Raw genomic sequence first — 15,955 nt, 5'->3', positions numbered from 1 at the left:
ACTGACTATTTAACAACATATGGAAATTGATTTATAGGCTCAGTGTCGGCTGGGATTATGTCGGATAATACTATATTCTGAACCCCGATTGAACATCTAAGAAATAATATGTATAATTCCATGTAATGCGTGATGACAAAGTTCATTAAATAATGTCTTTGTACAAAAGCCATTCTCTGCACTAGTGAGTGAGTGACCTGGAGGTGTCAAAACAGATACCAAAGTATGTCCTTGACCCTGCAGACAACATTGCTATGTCTGTGAATATGGTTGTCAGCATGCTTGGTTGTATTCTGGTTGGTTTTCGGGAGATGTCCTGACTATGGTCTGTGATATGCTATTTAATGATGAGCTGCTTTCCAGAGAGAAAGACAGCTGCTCTTTTGGAATTCTTCTAGAACAAAAGGGTAACAGATCATGCCCTGGGCCTAGCCTCTGAATCACAGCATTCCTAGCAACAGTATCTAAATTTTTGTAGCTATTCTCGACCTGTGCAGACTTGACAAAGGCAGCCATTTCAGCCTATTCAAATACCACTGTAACTATATCACTTCTTTCAGGACGGGTTGATCTAGAGGCGTCACCAAAACCACTATCCCCTGTTTTGCCATCCATTAAGAGGAAATTACACCAGACGGCTATGGTATTCAGCAGATCCTAGCCTCTGTGACTACACCCTGCTTTCCATATCCTTCCCTCCGGTCCATCCCTCTTACATAAGAAACCATGCAGGTGGCGCCTCTGGCACAGAACTTTACTCCTATTCCTGATTGGCTCTCATGAAGAATGGAGGCCTGTGGTGTATCCTGGATCTCTGCCTTTTAAACCTCTTCATCTGGCATTCAAGATACTGTGCCTGCACCAGATCTTGCTGGCCATGAACTCAGGAGATGTATTGACATCATTTGATATCCAGGACGCCTGCTTTCATCTTTCAGTTCTTGTGCTGCTTCAGGTTCACAGTGGTCCCCCCAACATCACCAATTTGCACCTACTTTATGACTCTTTACAAAGATGACAGCAGGTTCACTCTGGCAGGCAGATGTGCACTTACTTCCATGCTTGAACAACTGGCTGGTGAAAGCTGAGTCCCCAGCGCTGGTTCAGGAACATCTCCAGTGAAAGAGAACTCTCTTCGTACCCTACCTCTAACTCTGAGACAGGAACATCTCCAGCAGAAGAGAACTGTCCTCTACAACGTAGGCTATACTATCAACATCTAGGACTCTCCCCTCACTCTTACACATAAGATTACTTATATTGTGGCGTGCTAACAAAACACTTATGAAGGCCTTCCCTCTCCCTCAGAGGAGGGCAGATATTTGATAGCTCAGATTGGATCCTGGTTCTGCAGGTCTTGAGTTTGCTAAACCTCAAGGCCTTGGTCACCCTGTTGTTGCCTTGTGCAAAGTGGTGGCAGGTGTGAATCTTCAAGTCAGTGCATCATGGTCTTCTTTGGTGGATGGACCCCCACAGTCTTGTGAAGAGTTGCCTATTCTCCCTCCGCAAACTCAGACTACGGTGGTCATGGAGACCTCCACGCTGGAAGGAGGTGCTGGTCTGGGTGACATGATGGTGATGTGACCTGTGTTGGAGCAGCACCTGCACATAAATATGCTTTAGCTGCAGGCTGTCAATTTGTCTTGCCCTAAGGTCCTTTCCCTTCCCTTTCCCGATGTACTTGCCTGCACTTCCATTCCCTTTTCCGATGCACTTGACTCCGCACAGGAGCAATGTGTAAACACTAGGGAGTTCTGAGAGTAAGTCCTGCAGCAGCATTTGCACCCGCTGAAGATGGTAGAAGGTTGTTCCTGGGGCAGCTAACTATATTGACTTACCATAATGTAATCTTGATTGTACAAGGGCAATAATGGAGGCGTGCAACTTGTCATAAATAAAACGTAATGTAGGTCTTCAGGTCTTCAATTGCCAAAAGCAGGTCTTAGAGACATTATCTGCCTGAGGTTTTAGAGACGGAGTGAAACTAACTTAAATGCAGAGATTTTGGACGGAGGTGGTTGTAACTGGTATGAGGCCAATGACAGAAGGCCAACGTAGAGAGTCTGTGAGCTTCTTTTTGGAAGGGTTTAATTGGAAAAAAGTTTTTGACCAGTAAAGATGCACTGACGAACTTATCTGAATGTGTTTGTTGTCTGAAATCAGGTGTGTATCATCTGCACACATATAGAAATGAAACCCCACGAGGAGGATTAATTTTCCCAGGGGGCGCATGTAGATGATAATTAATAAGGGTGACATTATAGACCCTTGAGGGACCAACCTCTATAATACCTTACCTGAAAAAAGAGAATACGGAAATTGATCTATTTCTTCTGTTATCCTCTGGTATTAGAGATTTTCGTTTCAATACAGTTTTAAAAATGGCCCATGTCCATATTTTTCGCACTGTGCCTTTAAGTGAGAGAATGATTGAAGGTTGTTAAAAAAAAAAAAAAAAAAAATCATCAAGTACATGTTCATCATAGCTTTCATCCATTATGGACCAGAGACCCTGGCAGACTGATGGCTTTTGTAGCCTTCCAGAATGATTCACAGGACATCAAATTGATTAAAGCATACTCTTATATTTGAGGCAATTTTCTCCTGAACCAGGATATTGGATTTGCTAATGGGCTGACATTTGATCTCAGTGTGGATTTTCATAATTTAACCTTCCAAAATGTGGTGAGGTCATATTGTAGTGTATCTCAGGGGATAATGCAGATTTTAGAATCTTGCGGAAACTGTAAATCATTTATAATTCTAAATATGTGTTTGGCAAGGCTAGCGATTTTACCTGAAAAATAGATTTAAAAATGTTTTAATTTGATCTTTGCATATTTTACGTTGTTTGATGTATTTGTTTTTTTACAAGAGGGTTGTACTTATTCCATGTCCCAGCTGCTGTGGTTGAATTTTAGGTTTGGGGAGGAATCAAAGGTTCCAGCTAGTCACTAGTTTTAATTTGGATGTTTTTTTTTTTTTTAAATAGAGGAACAGGATAGAGAGACTTCAGTAGCCAGTCATCTGGTCAAATCATCTACCAAGGTATCAGGATTATACATAGCATCTGCTTGCAATTAAGATTACATGTTTGTGATGTCTGTCAGGCTATGAACTCTGGTGGAAACTGGCTTAATTTCTTTTGGGGTTGAAAGTTACTGCCTAACATTGTTTTTGGCGATACAGTTACTGGAATTGTAACTAGGATAGCAAAACGATTGCTCCGAGTGTCAGCAAGTCACCCTAAAACAAAAACATTGATAACGCCAATACGTATTGCCTGTGACACTGGAGTACAAAGCTATTGGCCTTCCTAATGTTTTTTTTTTTTTTTGCCAGTGTTTATGGCAAAAACATTTGAAAGCTACTCACCCTTGCATAACATTATGTGCACTAATGAGGTAGTGTTTCTCTCAGTTGTTTCTGATATACGTTATCTCAAAAAGTATTCCAAGATGGTGGCTGTGAGGGTGTATGCTTTCACACACTCATGGCCATCTTGGAGTGTTTTTTGTGCTCAAGTAAAACCAAATAAGTATGGCAGCAGTATGTACAGTCATGTGTATGCTTGATTGGCTATTTTTTAAATACTTCATTAATTACTGACTGTAGGCCGACAGCCATTTTTGAACAGTAAATCAATAATAAAATATGTACTGCATGGTGCAGCTGCATGGCTGCCCTCAAAAGAAAATAAACAATGAGGGAGCAGGCAACTGGCAAGAGAGCTCCGGACTAGTGGGGAGGGGTGGGAAAGGAGAGGAGCGGTAAGCAGGGACAGACAGGAGAGTAAAAGAGTCCTCATGCACTAGAATGCAAGGACTCAACAGGAGTCCGAATGGCACAAACAGCAAATAGAAGGTGAGTGAACTAAATACCTGTAGGCTGACCCTCAGCCAATATGACTGACAATAGCACAAGTCAATAGCTGGAAGAGAAAGAACACAAAAAGCCAATTAAGTGGGTTGGTCAAAGGTATTAGGTAGGAGAGAACCATCAAGGGAATTATGCTTCAATCTGAAAAGTGAAAGGACTCATCATATGTTGAAACTGTGACAAGTTATGTGGATTCCCAGTTCTTAAGCAGGTCCGTTCACAGTCATAATAAGAGATTGACCACATTATTTCCCTGTCTAAACATACAAAGCTTGTTGTCTAACAAAAAACGTTTTCAGAATCAAACAATGCAGTATGCATCTGGTTCAATTTTTTTATTGCAACTTCAGGTGCAGGGACGCGAGAAACAGGCACAATATATTTTTTGGAAAAAATACTCTACTTTTTTGTTCACCATAGTCTCTGTAAATTCCTTTCCTATCCTCTTTCCTATTGTGAAACGTGCAGTCTAGGGTGGGGGGGGGGGGCATGTCAAACCTTAGAAAGTGCACAGTTTACAATGATTGTGTATAATAAACAACCACTCTTTGGCTATAAGTGAATACAATGAGATTCCAGAAGCAGAGGAAACACCAAACACTCCACGTACAATACATATTCTTGTCGCCAGGAAAATTACGCTAACTGTGACAAGTCATGAATGAGAAGGACACAAGCGAGCTTAGAATAACTGGCGATTCTGGTGTTGGACAAGAGAGTTGGGATTCTTATACGGGGCAGTTATACATCCGGCCTCATCTCATTCTAGTTGAGAAGATTACTATCATATTCCATTACCTTTCTTTTGATATGACCCATGTCATGTATGGCACCTTCAGCCAGTCCTGGAGTTTGCAGCAACTTTGTCGCCTTCATCTTTTCAAGTATGAGCTCAAAAATCCCAACATTCAAAGTGCTGTTTGACTAACAGCACTACTGGCAGACCCACCTGGGTGCGATGCATATGTGTGAGAGTCTGGGTGGCCTAGGTGGGTTTCTGTCATCCATACATGGAGGTGGCTCAATGGGGCTGATGTCAGCAATTCTTGCACCTTCTTCATTGTAAAACATGGTGCTTTTGTTTTTAATTAACTGTTTTTATGAGATCAATGTGTAGCAGGTTATCTAATCTCTCTGAAAATTGCTTAGAAAATGTTCAAGTAATACTGGCAAATCTACTTCAGAGATTTCTTCATTGCTTTTAAAAGTCATTTCTCAGAGATCAGTGCCTTTTACGACAACTGCAGAGTCAAGTGTCTGATAGTAGAACTGTAGGGTTAGTGAGTCAAAGATCATTGTCAGTAAGTATTGCTCACCTGGCACACACCCTCTGACCCCTAGAATATGAGAAGTTGTACATTTTCTGCAGGGCAACTGGATAGGAATGAAGGTCATTCAAACCAATGGAAAGAACTGCTGTAAAAGTTGAGGAACAGAAATTACTCAGTGGCTAAGCTTTTTTTTTTATAGCTGTTTTCCCTGGAGTCCTGTTGTGGCATCTGTGCAGGAGCTTAGTGGGTCGAGGATACGACACTGTACTGGGGGCGCTGGTCACAGCAAACAGTCCTTGTGCAACACTGATCATGGGGAAGGACAAGGGAGTGAAACTGGTGCAAGCCAACAGAATTGATCAATTTACTCTGTCACTCCCAAAAGCATTAATGGCGCTCCAGGCTGGTGAGCAGCCTGCGAGTACACAGATTCAGGGGCCCACGACTGCAGAGCTCCTGGCAGCGATCCAGATCTCTCGTGTGGCACTAGAGGGGAAGATGGGCTCCATGGCCATGGACATTAATCATTTGCGACTAGATCTCCGAAAGGTAGTGGACCATACCACAGCAGTGGCAGATGATGTGTACGCACTAAGGAAAGAATTCAAGTGGGTGAGAGCCGAGGTGGATGGATTAAAACGCAGTGGCACACAGACGACAGAGCGCCTGAAAATTCTGAGGGCCTGTCGCAGCGCAGTAACCTCCTCTTTTGTGGGATTCCCAGAGTGCACAGAAGGCCCTTCGGCGGAGCTCTTTTTGGGGCAGTTGATTACACAATCTCTCAGGCCACCAAAACTTTCTAGTATCTTCACAGAGGAGAGGGCCCAGAGGCTGTTGGTCTCGGAGTCACACCCCAGGGCACCCCCGACGGACCTGATTGCTCGATTTAAAAAAAATAAAACAAAAAAAAAACTACTGGGACCATTTTGCAATAGGTGTACACATAGGTGGACATTTGGAGGACAAAGCACCCGCTGTAACACACACACTCCTGTTATACACCTCTGGCGGACACTCTTAGTAGACTGGACTTTCCCTATACAGGGGGAGGCCAAACACTGTGTGTTAGATACAACATACTTGGCAAGGTATATGTCAGACCACTCGCCCTTACTTCTGACCTAATCGTTGGCCAGGGAAGTGCCCCGAGTCCCGTTATGGAGGATCCAGGAGGAATCTCTTACAGATTTGATTTATAGAGGTGCGATTGTGGATGCCCTGCTGAGTATATCACCTTCAATTAGGAAAGCACTCAACACAGGGCGACGGAATGGGATGCCGTGAAGGTGGTGCTAAGGGGAGTAAGCATGGCAACAACCACAGGTGTCTGACACACGCTAGAGAGAAACCTCACTTTGCAAGAGGAGTGGCTGGCGACTCTGGAGAGAGCACTGCTATATGACCTGTTGGTGTGCCCAACCTGGGGAAACATCAGAAAACAAGTGCAATCACTGTGGGATAGCCTTGAGAAACATGTACGGCACACTTATAGGCAGAGGCTGCACATTGAAGGGGACAAGGGAGGCAGGTTGTTGGCCAGAATGATACAGCAAGAGCACCACACTGACCCTATACTGCAGATCAGGGATCCAACAGGCCGCATGGTACGTGCACAACAGGCAATTAACAAGACCATGGCAAACCACCTTCCCGGGGTCTACAGCTCCCCTGGCGCCACTTCACCTGAACAGGCAGAATTTGAGGCCCCCTTCACCAAACAACAGGCCATAGCCTCCACTAAAACAGCCAAGGCCCCGTGTGGGGACCGATTACCCACTGAGTTCTACAGGGCACTGCCAGAGACTATGGCAGACAAATTGCTCCCAGTCTACCAGGAAGCCCTGGACTGGGGTGTGCTGCCTAGTTCCATGTGTGCAGTGGTAATTGTATTAGTGCCTAAACCCGGGAAAGACCCAGTGGATGCGGCCTTCTCGGGCCTCCTGTCTTCACTAAATGTAGATCAAAAGGTTCTCAGACAGCTCTTGGCGAAACATTTGCTCCACCACCTGCCCACACCGGTTCATCCTGACCAGTCGGGATTTATACCACAATGAAACACCCTTTGCAACATAGGGCTGCTGGCACATGTTGCAAAGGGTGTTTTTAGACCAAGACCAATATGTCCTTACCTTCCTAGACATAGAAAAGGCGTTCGATTCGGTTAGCTGGGAGTGTGTGTGGCAGGTGCTAGACAGACTGGGCCCCAAATATATTGCTTGGGTGTGGCTGCTCTATGATCAGCCGCTGGCACAGGTGCGCACTGGGGGCCTAGTATTGGAGGTGATTAGGTTACAGAGGGGTACCAGACTGGGGAGCCCGCTATCTCCTTTGCTATTCCCCCTGTCGTTGGTGCGGTGGCTGTCCCAGGTGTTATATAGTTGGGGGATACAAGTGGGGCATTCGACTCTTGTTGTGTCTCCCTATGCGAATGACGCCATCATGTATCTGCGTCAGCAGGACAGTTTGGCCCCAATCCTGTTGAATGTGATGAAGGAATTAGGCAAGCTCTCCGGACTTCACGTAAACCAACTAAAATCTGCTTTGTTCCCTTGGGGTCAGCTGAAGGGTCTAGAGGCAGCCCGGCTCCCTGAGTCGGGAATACCTTGGAGCACCAATAGTGCTTGTTGTCTTGGTATGCACGTTGCTCCTGAAGCACAACAGTGCCATCCCTTGAATATGGGGCATGTGCTAAATAACCTTAAACCATCCATTACATTTTGGAACACCCTTAACTTCTCCCCGATGGGGATGATTGCCTTAATTAAAATTGTAATCATGCTATGGTGCTTTTACGTATTGCAGCGTACCATGCACGAGATCACCTGGAGTCTTTTTCGGGAGTTGGATAAGCTCCTGGTAGATTTACTATGGGCTGAGTAGCGTAGTGGGGTTGGATTTGCCAAGCTGAGATTATAGTGTGGCAAGAGTGGTATGGCAGAACCTGACCTCGAATTACACTACCACGGATCCTACCTATTGCATGTGGTACATTTGTTCAATGCCGAGTCCAACTGGGAAAAATTCCTCTTGGCAGGTACTACTGATACTGAAGACCTAGGGACCCTTTTGTTGTGCGGTACTAGAATGCCTGAGACTCTGCTGCATGTGTTGAAGCTAGTATGCAGGGCCAGGGAACAGGCAGTACAAGGGTGCTTCATTGGGCGCATATGCTCTGTAATTGGAGATATTGACACATCCGGCCCTTTGCACATATAGCCAAAACCATGACTCTAGCCAGCTGGCAAGAGGGGGCTGTACTTCCTTGGCCGATCTATACCAACCGGGCCGGTTCATCACTTTGCTGGAGGCAATCTAAATGTTTGGGCTAGGAAGAGGCCAGTTTCTCCAATATGGTAAAATAGTGGCCACAACTCAGGAGATATGACCAGGATTTCCAGATGTCCCTGCTTCAACCCAAACAATGGCTGCATTACTGTCACTGGTGGGTAGTAGGAGACTTATCACTCATATTTATCTTGCTTTGTGGGCAGACAAGCCCAGGTCTCCCCTTAAAGTGGTGGGCATGTGGCATTGGCTTAGTGCGCTTACCATAATGGCTGCAGAATATACTAAGATACATAGAGGGGGTGCAGGAGATCTCTGCCAATGCATGCTTCAACTCACTCAATACCGCATAGTTCACATTACATATCTCTCGCCTGAATGTGTACACTTAATATACCTTACTAGAAACGTGAAGTGTCCCCGCTTCAGGTATACACCGCAGACTTCCTCCATATGGTATGGAACTTTCCTCAGATTGTAGGCTACTGGGATGTGACAATGGGAAACTTAAATGGGCCACCGATGGCTGCAACCCTGGGAACTAGAACAATATCTTTTAGGGTTGATTCCGAAAACAAAAAAAATAGGAAGCTAAGCAAGAACTTCACCCTTTTTGGCTTGACCCTGGCTAAAAGACAGCTAGCCATTGAGTGGTTTTGCCCGAAACATCCCTGACGAGTGACTGGTTACACAATATGACAGAGTGGGCTGGTGCGTAAGAGGCCCACATGAAAAGAGTCAGACAGGGTGATAAACTGGCAAATGCCCTGCTGGCCTGGGGGACCATGATCCATGACTTTACTGGTGACGAACACACTTGCCCCTGTGGCTGCGGCAGGCGACTAAAATGCAGACTCTACAGTGGCACAGCAATGCTGATCTCAAGGGGTAGAGAGGGAAGAACCCGTCTAGTGGTTGTGCATTGGTACCAATCTCTGGACTCACTCAGTCTGACAAACCACTGCTTTTAGTATGTGATATGGGTATCCTTTATACTATGACATATACAGTGAGTCAAGCACAGGGGTTTTCTCGTTGCTATTTTGTTGGTTATGAGTTTATGATCTGTTTTATGTGGTCAGTGCTGCATTTAGAATTCCACAGGCTACATGCTATGGGTATATTGCTCTGTAATGGTTCCTAAGATGCAGAATAGTATGATATTGAAATGCCAATAAACACAAAAAAAAATAAAGCTTCCTAAATTCTGAAACTCAAAGTTGTTTTTTACAACCATGAAATAGAAACAAAGGGCAATTAGTGTGGCTCTGGCAGTCTAAAGGTGGTGGATTAGGTTCTCTTCTCTCATTCAAACTGTGGGTTTGAATCACACCACTGTCAAAACATTCATTTTTATTACAGAATTGTAATCAAAGAAGGCATCTTTTAAAGTCTGTTCACTTTCCATTGCCTCTTGCTCAGTCTTCCAGACATAGGCTGTGATGGCACCAACCTGCCACTGCTTCCAGTTGATGGGCTTACTCTTAACTCTTTCAGGAACTTTCTCCCCATAGACTGCTGTACTTTTCCCAGTGCTAGCAGTAGAAAAGGTTCTTCTCCCGCCCAGAATAGGTAAACTGTTGTCTCCTAAACATATTTTTAAATTATTTTGTATGCTCTTCAGTTCTGCAAGATCTGAAAGATGCAGTCTATACACCTACAAAATATACCTAGAAAATAAATATTGAAGGTATGACAATCTCTGCCACCTGTATTACAAAACGCCATTGTGGATATTTTTGTACTCTTAATGCGATGATTGAATTGAAAACCAGTTGTCTGCAGGATTCAGACCTACGCGGGGAGACCCCCATGAGTTTCGAGTCCATCGCGTTAACCACATCTACCTCCTATGAAATTCTGAATCACTGAATAAGATTGTTGAAGGTGCAGATGATGAACGTCCAAGGTCTAAGACCATGATGTGTGAAAGTATTGAGCTCACATGCATGTGTATGTGTAAGGATGAAGCTACATACAGTGGGTCAGTAAGGGCTATAGCATGAAGCAACCCACTGGAAGGGACAGAGGATCCGCAGTGCTTCTGAACTGGGTCAGTTAAATAATTAATATTTTATTTAAAACAACACTGAGCAGGACAGGTGGGTGGAGCAGCATAGAGAGCTCTGGGGGTTTGAGGAACAAAACAACATACAAGGGTGGGAGCAAGAAAACACATGCTCTGGCATGAGGTGCTCATAGAAAAAGAAAAAGTAGTTCCCCGTCTGTAAACAGTGGATGGACAAAAGTCATCCAATCAATTGTTATGGGTGACTGAAAATAGAAGGTGATTGAAAGCTGCTGAATATAATGTAAGAAAATGAAATTAACTAGAAAGCCAACCAAAGGTAAGCAGTGGGCCGTGCTACTATAAGTAACAGTGTTGTCGACGAAAGGTCTTCAGTAAGCAAACCTAAAAAAGTCCTTACTACTGTCATTTAAAAAAATTATAACTGATGCAGAAGTGATATCATGTCAGCTGGGCCCCTTAATATTACAGGAGACTCCATCACGTAACCTTGAGCACTGATGTCATTAGAAAAGTGATATTACGTGACCTTAAACCACTCTGACAACATTTAAAATAAGTGACACCATGAAAATGGATACAACACCCGACTTAAGGGAAAAGTGAACAAACTAACTTACAGAAACTGAGGTATTGAAACAAAGAAACATGTAATGCCTACTTAGAGGAATATGCTTCACCCAAAAGTGCCAGGGTTTAGGATAGGACATTAGACAAGGTCGGTCCAGTGCATATTTTATTATGGATTTTCTGAAATGGCCGTCAGCCAACAGTAAATAAGTAATGAAGTATTTTTTTAAATGGCCACCCAAGCGTACACATGCCTGTGCATACTGTGGCCATCTTTTTTGGTTTTACTTTATCACAAAGACCACTCCAAGATGTCCACTGGATGTGCACTTGCATAGCCACCATCTTGGGATACATTGTGTGATAAAGGATAACATAAATAACTCCGAGATAGGCTGCCTCATGTGTGCAGGTATGGTTATGCAAGGATGACTGTCTTTCAATTGTTTTTATCATGGCCTTGGAAAATTCACACCAACTTTGGGAAGGAAAATAAACTCCAGTGTCATAGGCAATACTTATTGGCTTTGCCAATGATTTTTTTTTTTTTTTTTTAAGCATAACTTGCTACCGTCAGTTGAGGAGGGACAAACCGACATGTTAGTCTTTCTTGATCTCTCAGCTGAATATATAGCTGTGGACCTTCCCACCTTACGAGAAAGTCAAACTACTTTTTTTTGTTTGTTCCTAGTGGTCACAGAGTCATTGTACATCTGATTGCACAGAAACGCAATGCCCTACTCCACTACTATAGAGCTCTATAAATATCCACCCATACCGTTATGAAGATATGATGTGTAAATGAAGTTGAGAAAGTTTTGATTATGGGAAAAATATTGGTTGAAAATAGAGAGTGAAAGAGACAATGACCGACTATGCTGGGATGGGAAGGAATTATGCAGTCTATAAGTTACTTAGGGGGAGGGGGAATAAATACCCAATCACAGTTGCACAGATGGCATCTTTGATATGAAACCGAGCACCATAGCTAATTACAACTATATCATTTTACTTCAAAGATTGTGTATATCATATTCTCTTTCGACATCTGTAAATTCTCCAGAGCTACTGTACTTCTCAAACCTGCTGGTTTCCCACAGGAAATGAAGGAAGGAGGCCTAAGGAAAGAACATGGTGAGAGTGAGGTAGAAATGTCGACTCCCTTAAGAGCAGAATGGCAGCAGTGAGGGAACGGAGGTCAGAATCTCGCCGGGGTGACATGTCGGAGATCAGGAGATGTTGAAGAACCGAAGCTATAGTAGAGTGCAGAGGAAAGAGCTGGGTTGGAGGGTGAATTTACTTTATTTAATGAAGTAGTCTGAAAAGTGGATAATTCATTTCACATGGTCATGTAAATGAAGCTCTTGAAGTGACGTAATGGGTGATAGGACTAAATGGAGATGTTGCCTTTTCCTTTATGAAGGATTCTATTTTATAATAAAGGCCTCTCAACATTGTATGTATGGTTCTGCCTTCTAGTTTTTCAGCGGCTTGCTAGGTTGTTCTGACTATGGTTTGCAATATGACCACTTACTAGGGGACCATAGGGTTGGTGCAGTGTTTGATTCCCATTTGTCTTCCAGGTGAAGCAGACATAGTGACGTCTAATAAGCCAAAATACTGATGTCCCTGTATTTTCGACAGCTTCGATCCTTGCTCACTGCTGACAAATGCTGAACCTATCTCTCTTTAGGTTACCTTCCCTTCCTACAGTGTGCACCAGGGTCTAGAGACTGTATGTCACCATAGAAGTTTATCTGTTATTGCTTATTGACTAAAGAGAGACACACGCAGATGGCATACCCCGATGCCCAGGTAAGAACACTAGCACTGACTATGAGGTCTATCCAGGCAGAACCCTCAGGCCTCCAGTGCTGTCTTGTTGCCTCTTCCATTTCTCTGAATGACACAGATTCTGCTTCTGACAGATCATTGTTGGTGGCGTGGCCAGCACTCCCGATGACGTGCGGTTGTACGCCTCGTGCACCCTTCTGGCTACCAGTCTGCAGCGCGAGCAGCAGGGGGAGACTGCCCAGGGCGCTGCCAGAGGTGGTGCCATTGAGGCCTGCGTGGAATGGCTGCTGAAGAATGAGTTCATCCACATTCTGGAAGAGGAGAAGGATGGAGCAAAAGGTGAGCATGAGTGATACCATCATAGTTAGATGATGCCACTGACATGGGCAGGTGTTGCTACCAAAAGCACCAGGCGTGATGCAGTGGAGAAGTTATTGTTTACTGTGTGGCAGAAGACCATGTTATTGTCCAAATATTTAAACTGTCAATAATTTTAGTCTTTGAGTTTTACTTTTACATGTTTTATTACATGGGCATCCATTAAAGAAAAATAGGTACTATGTATATGTAGATGTAAGGAACAAGTATAATATGTCAAGTAATAAAATATTACTTTCCATCAGTCGTTGTAGTTGCTCATAATGATGAATGGTGCTTCTCCTTCTATATAGGCACATGCCTATGCGTATCCTTTGATGTGGCCTGAGAACATACGTTTTTAATCATAACATATTGCGTCAAGGTCTTGATGGATGCGCTTGAATTGTATTGTTGGAATATCTGCTTAAACCAGTCAACTATGTATGAATATCACTACATCATAGATAAGACGGAGAGGTGACTAATTTAATTGTATGCATGCCGTCACACGTAGATACAATTAAAACTGGGTAATGTTCTTCAGTGCTTGACATTTTGTTATGGTTTAAGCTTGTTTCAGGTCTTTATACATTTGTTAATACATTGTAATGAGTTTGGATGTGTTAGAGGGATGCACAGATCACTAACGTAACACAACAGCAATAGAGCCATAACACCCAATTGCCCCAATACCATTGTAGGAACAACTTAAAATGTTATTACGTGTTACTTGCAAAACAGCTTGTGATTTCTGAAGTGAGAAACAATCTGTCATGACATAATGTCGCTATGAGAAGATCTTTGAATGAATCGATTCACACTTCTAAAATCTTCCCATACATACGTTGTTGTGTGCCGGTATATTTTCTGTTAAGCACGTAAAAGGTGAAAAGAGGAATGCTTGCAAAGGGTCTAACCACTGGCAGTCACTCGGGGTAGCATCCAGCCCATCTTTCTTTCGCCCACCTTGGCACCTCAGTTTGGACCTAGTGCAAATCAGTCTTGACCCTGCTCCAATAGAAACATTCCAGTCCGAACAAGCAACCCAAGACCAGTTTTGCCCTGCCTGGGGCTCATAAGTAGTGTAGTTTTGTTCCTGTGGCTCTGTTTCACGTCTGGGCTTACTTTTGCCACTAGTAAGGGGGAAACCGGTTTTGGTTTGCTTGTGTTTTGGTTCAAGGAGGACTGGGTCTGACAGTTCTTATTAGAGCAGGGTCAAGACTGATTTGCATATGGCTGGGTGCAAACTTATTGAAGACAATAGTGGAAATGCCTGCAACTCACTGCTTGGGCTCATCTCTCTGTCTTCTGGTGTTTGATATAAGGGCCTAATCAGCAGGTCTATGGATGTTTTTCCCTCCTTCATTAAGTCTCCCTCAAGCCAGTTCTGTATGTTTTGATTTGATTTTATTAATTGTAAAGTATAAACACCGCTAGTGGGCTTTTTTTTGTGGTGCTAGAGGTACATGCAATAAAATGCTGAGGGTACTGCAGGGAGATGATCCCTCACCTCTTTTACCAAAATAAGAATGTTTCTCTATGCAAGCTGCTGTCCCAGCTTGTTTGTCAGGCCAGAGACACCTCCTCACAGGTAGACTGATGAAATCAGCTCTAGCGGTTCCTCCTGTCCAGTGGCTTGTTCCTATCCTTGGGAAGCAGTGACAACAGACACTGTGTCCAACCAGCTGTGGCTGGCGAGCCTTTTCTTGCAGCCAAAAAGAATGCAAAGCATTGGGTCCAGACCATCAGTACTTATCTGGTAATGGACGCACTTGTGATAATCTAGTGCTCAGTCCGGAGGTATGCTGCCACAATGATTGACCTCTGCTGACAAACAGACCAGTAGGAACTTTCACTGACGATCATCTCTGCTTACTACTCTAGGGAAGGAGCAGGAGTGTAGCTGTCTGAGTTGGGATGCTGAATGCAAGCTTAATCAGTACTTCTTCTTCACAAGGGTGCTGAATGCAGGTTGTACAAGGGATTGCCTTGTCATGCTCCGTACACCTTGACCAGACAGCTGCAGGTTCTATGATGTGCATGAATGCTTCATACAGCTTCAAGAACGACAGTGGCCTGACGGACCTTGACTTTGGATATGGAATCACCATCTTTTCCCAATTTGAAATTGCACTTTGGGCACACTTCAAATATATCAGTGTCTAGTACTTGTCTGGGAAGCATTTAAAATACTTTGATATCTTATCTATGGCACTTTGAAAGTATATACAGATATAGAAGTTTAGCATGTTGAAAAAATGTTAGCATTGCACAATTGTCCGTACAGTGAAGACACATTTGTTCATTTAACTTACAAGAGGACATGGTTTGTGTTAGATACTAGAATGTGATGACATGTTGTTGCTTAGCAATGTGGGGAAGAAGCTGGAATGTTAAAGCTGCTTGTTGGCAGTTGGGACTAAGATCTTGCCAGGGTTGGTTGTATCTTTGGAACTGAAATAAACTAAGGCGATGTTACCCAGAAAACGACATTGGTGTATCTTTTCAGTGGCGACGAGGATGGGATACCTAGATGTATACAGCGTTGTATCTTTTCAGTTTGAACAATATTTGTATGACTGGTGGTTATGATACCAAGGTTGAGAAGTTGGCATTGAGCATTGTGTGAGTTGTAGAGTCTCGGGCTTGCATTTGAGTTTTGGAGTTAATCCAGAGGTTAAAACCTCAAGTGAGGATTGTATTGAGAGAAGATTGGAAGTCCATAGCCATGATCAGAATTTGGCCTAATAATTTGGTGTCATACATC

The 15,955-nt window shown here is 43.6% G+C and overlaps 1 protein-coding gene across 2 annotated transcripts in view; it reads left to right on the top strand.

Annotated features, from left to right (window-relative positions):
- The window catches only part of POLQ (DNA polymerase theta), a 367,236-nt gene that overhangs the window by 115,280 nt on the left and 236,001 nt on the right, over positions 1–15,955 (top strand). For both annotated transcript variants that reach the window (XM_069202712.1, XM_069202711.1), the window contains exon 12: positions 12,963–13,167. In XM_069202712.1, the coding sequence (XP_069058813.1) occupies positions 12,963–13,167 (205 nt within the window). The remainder of the gene's footprint in view (positions 1–12,962; positions 13,168–15,955) is intronic.

Source organism: Pleurodeles waltl, chromosome 8 (assembly GCF_031143425.1).
Source record: "Pleurodeles waltl isolate 20211129_DDA chromosome 8, aPleWal1.hap1.20221129, whole genome shotgun sequence".
Lineage (NCBI taxonomy): Eukaryota > Metazoa > Chordata > Amphibia > Caudata > Salamandridae > Pleurodeles > Pleurodeles waltl.
The sequence above is the reverse complement of the archived record's forward strand: the minus strand, read 5'-3'. Positions and strand labels throughout refer to the sequence as shown.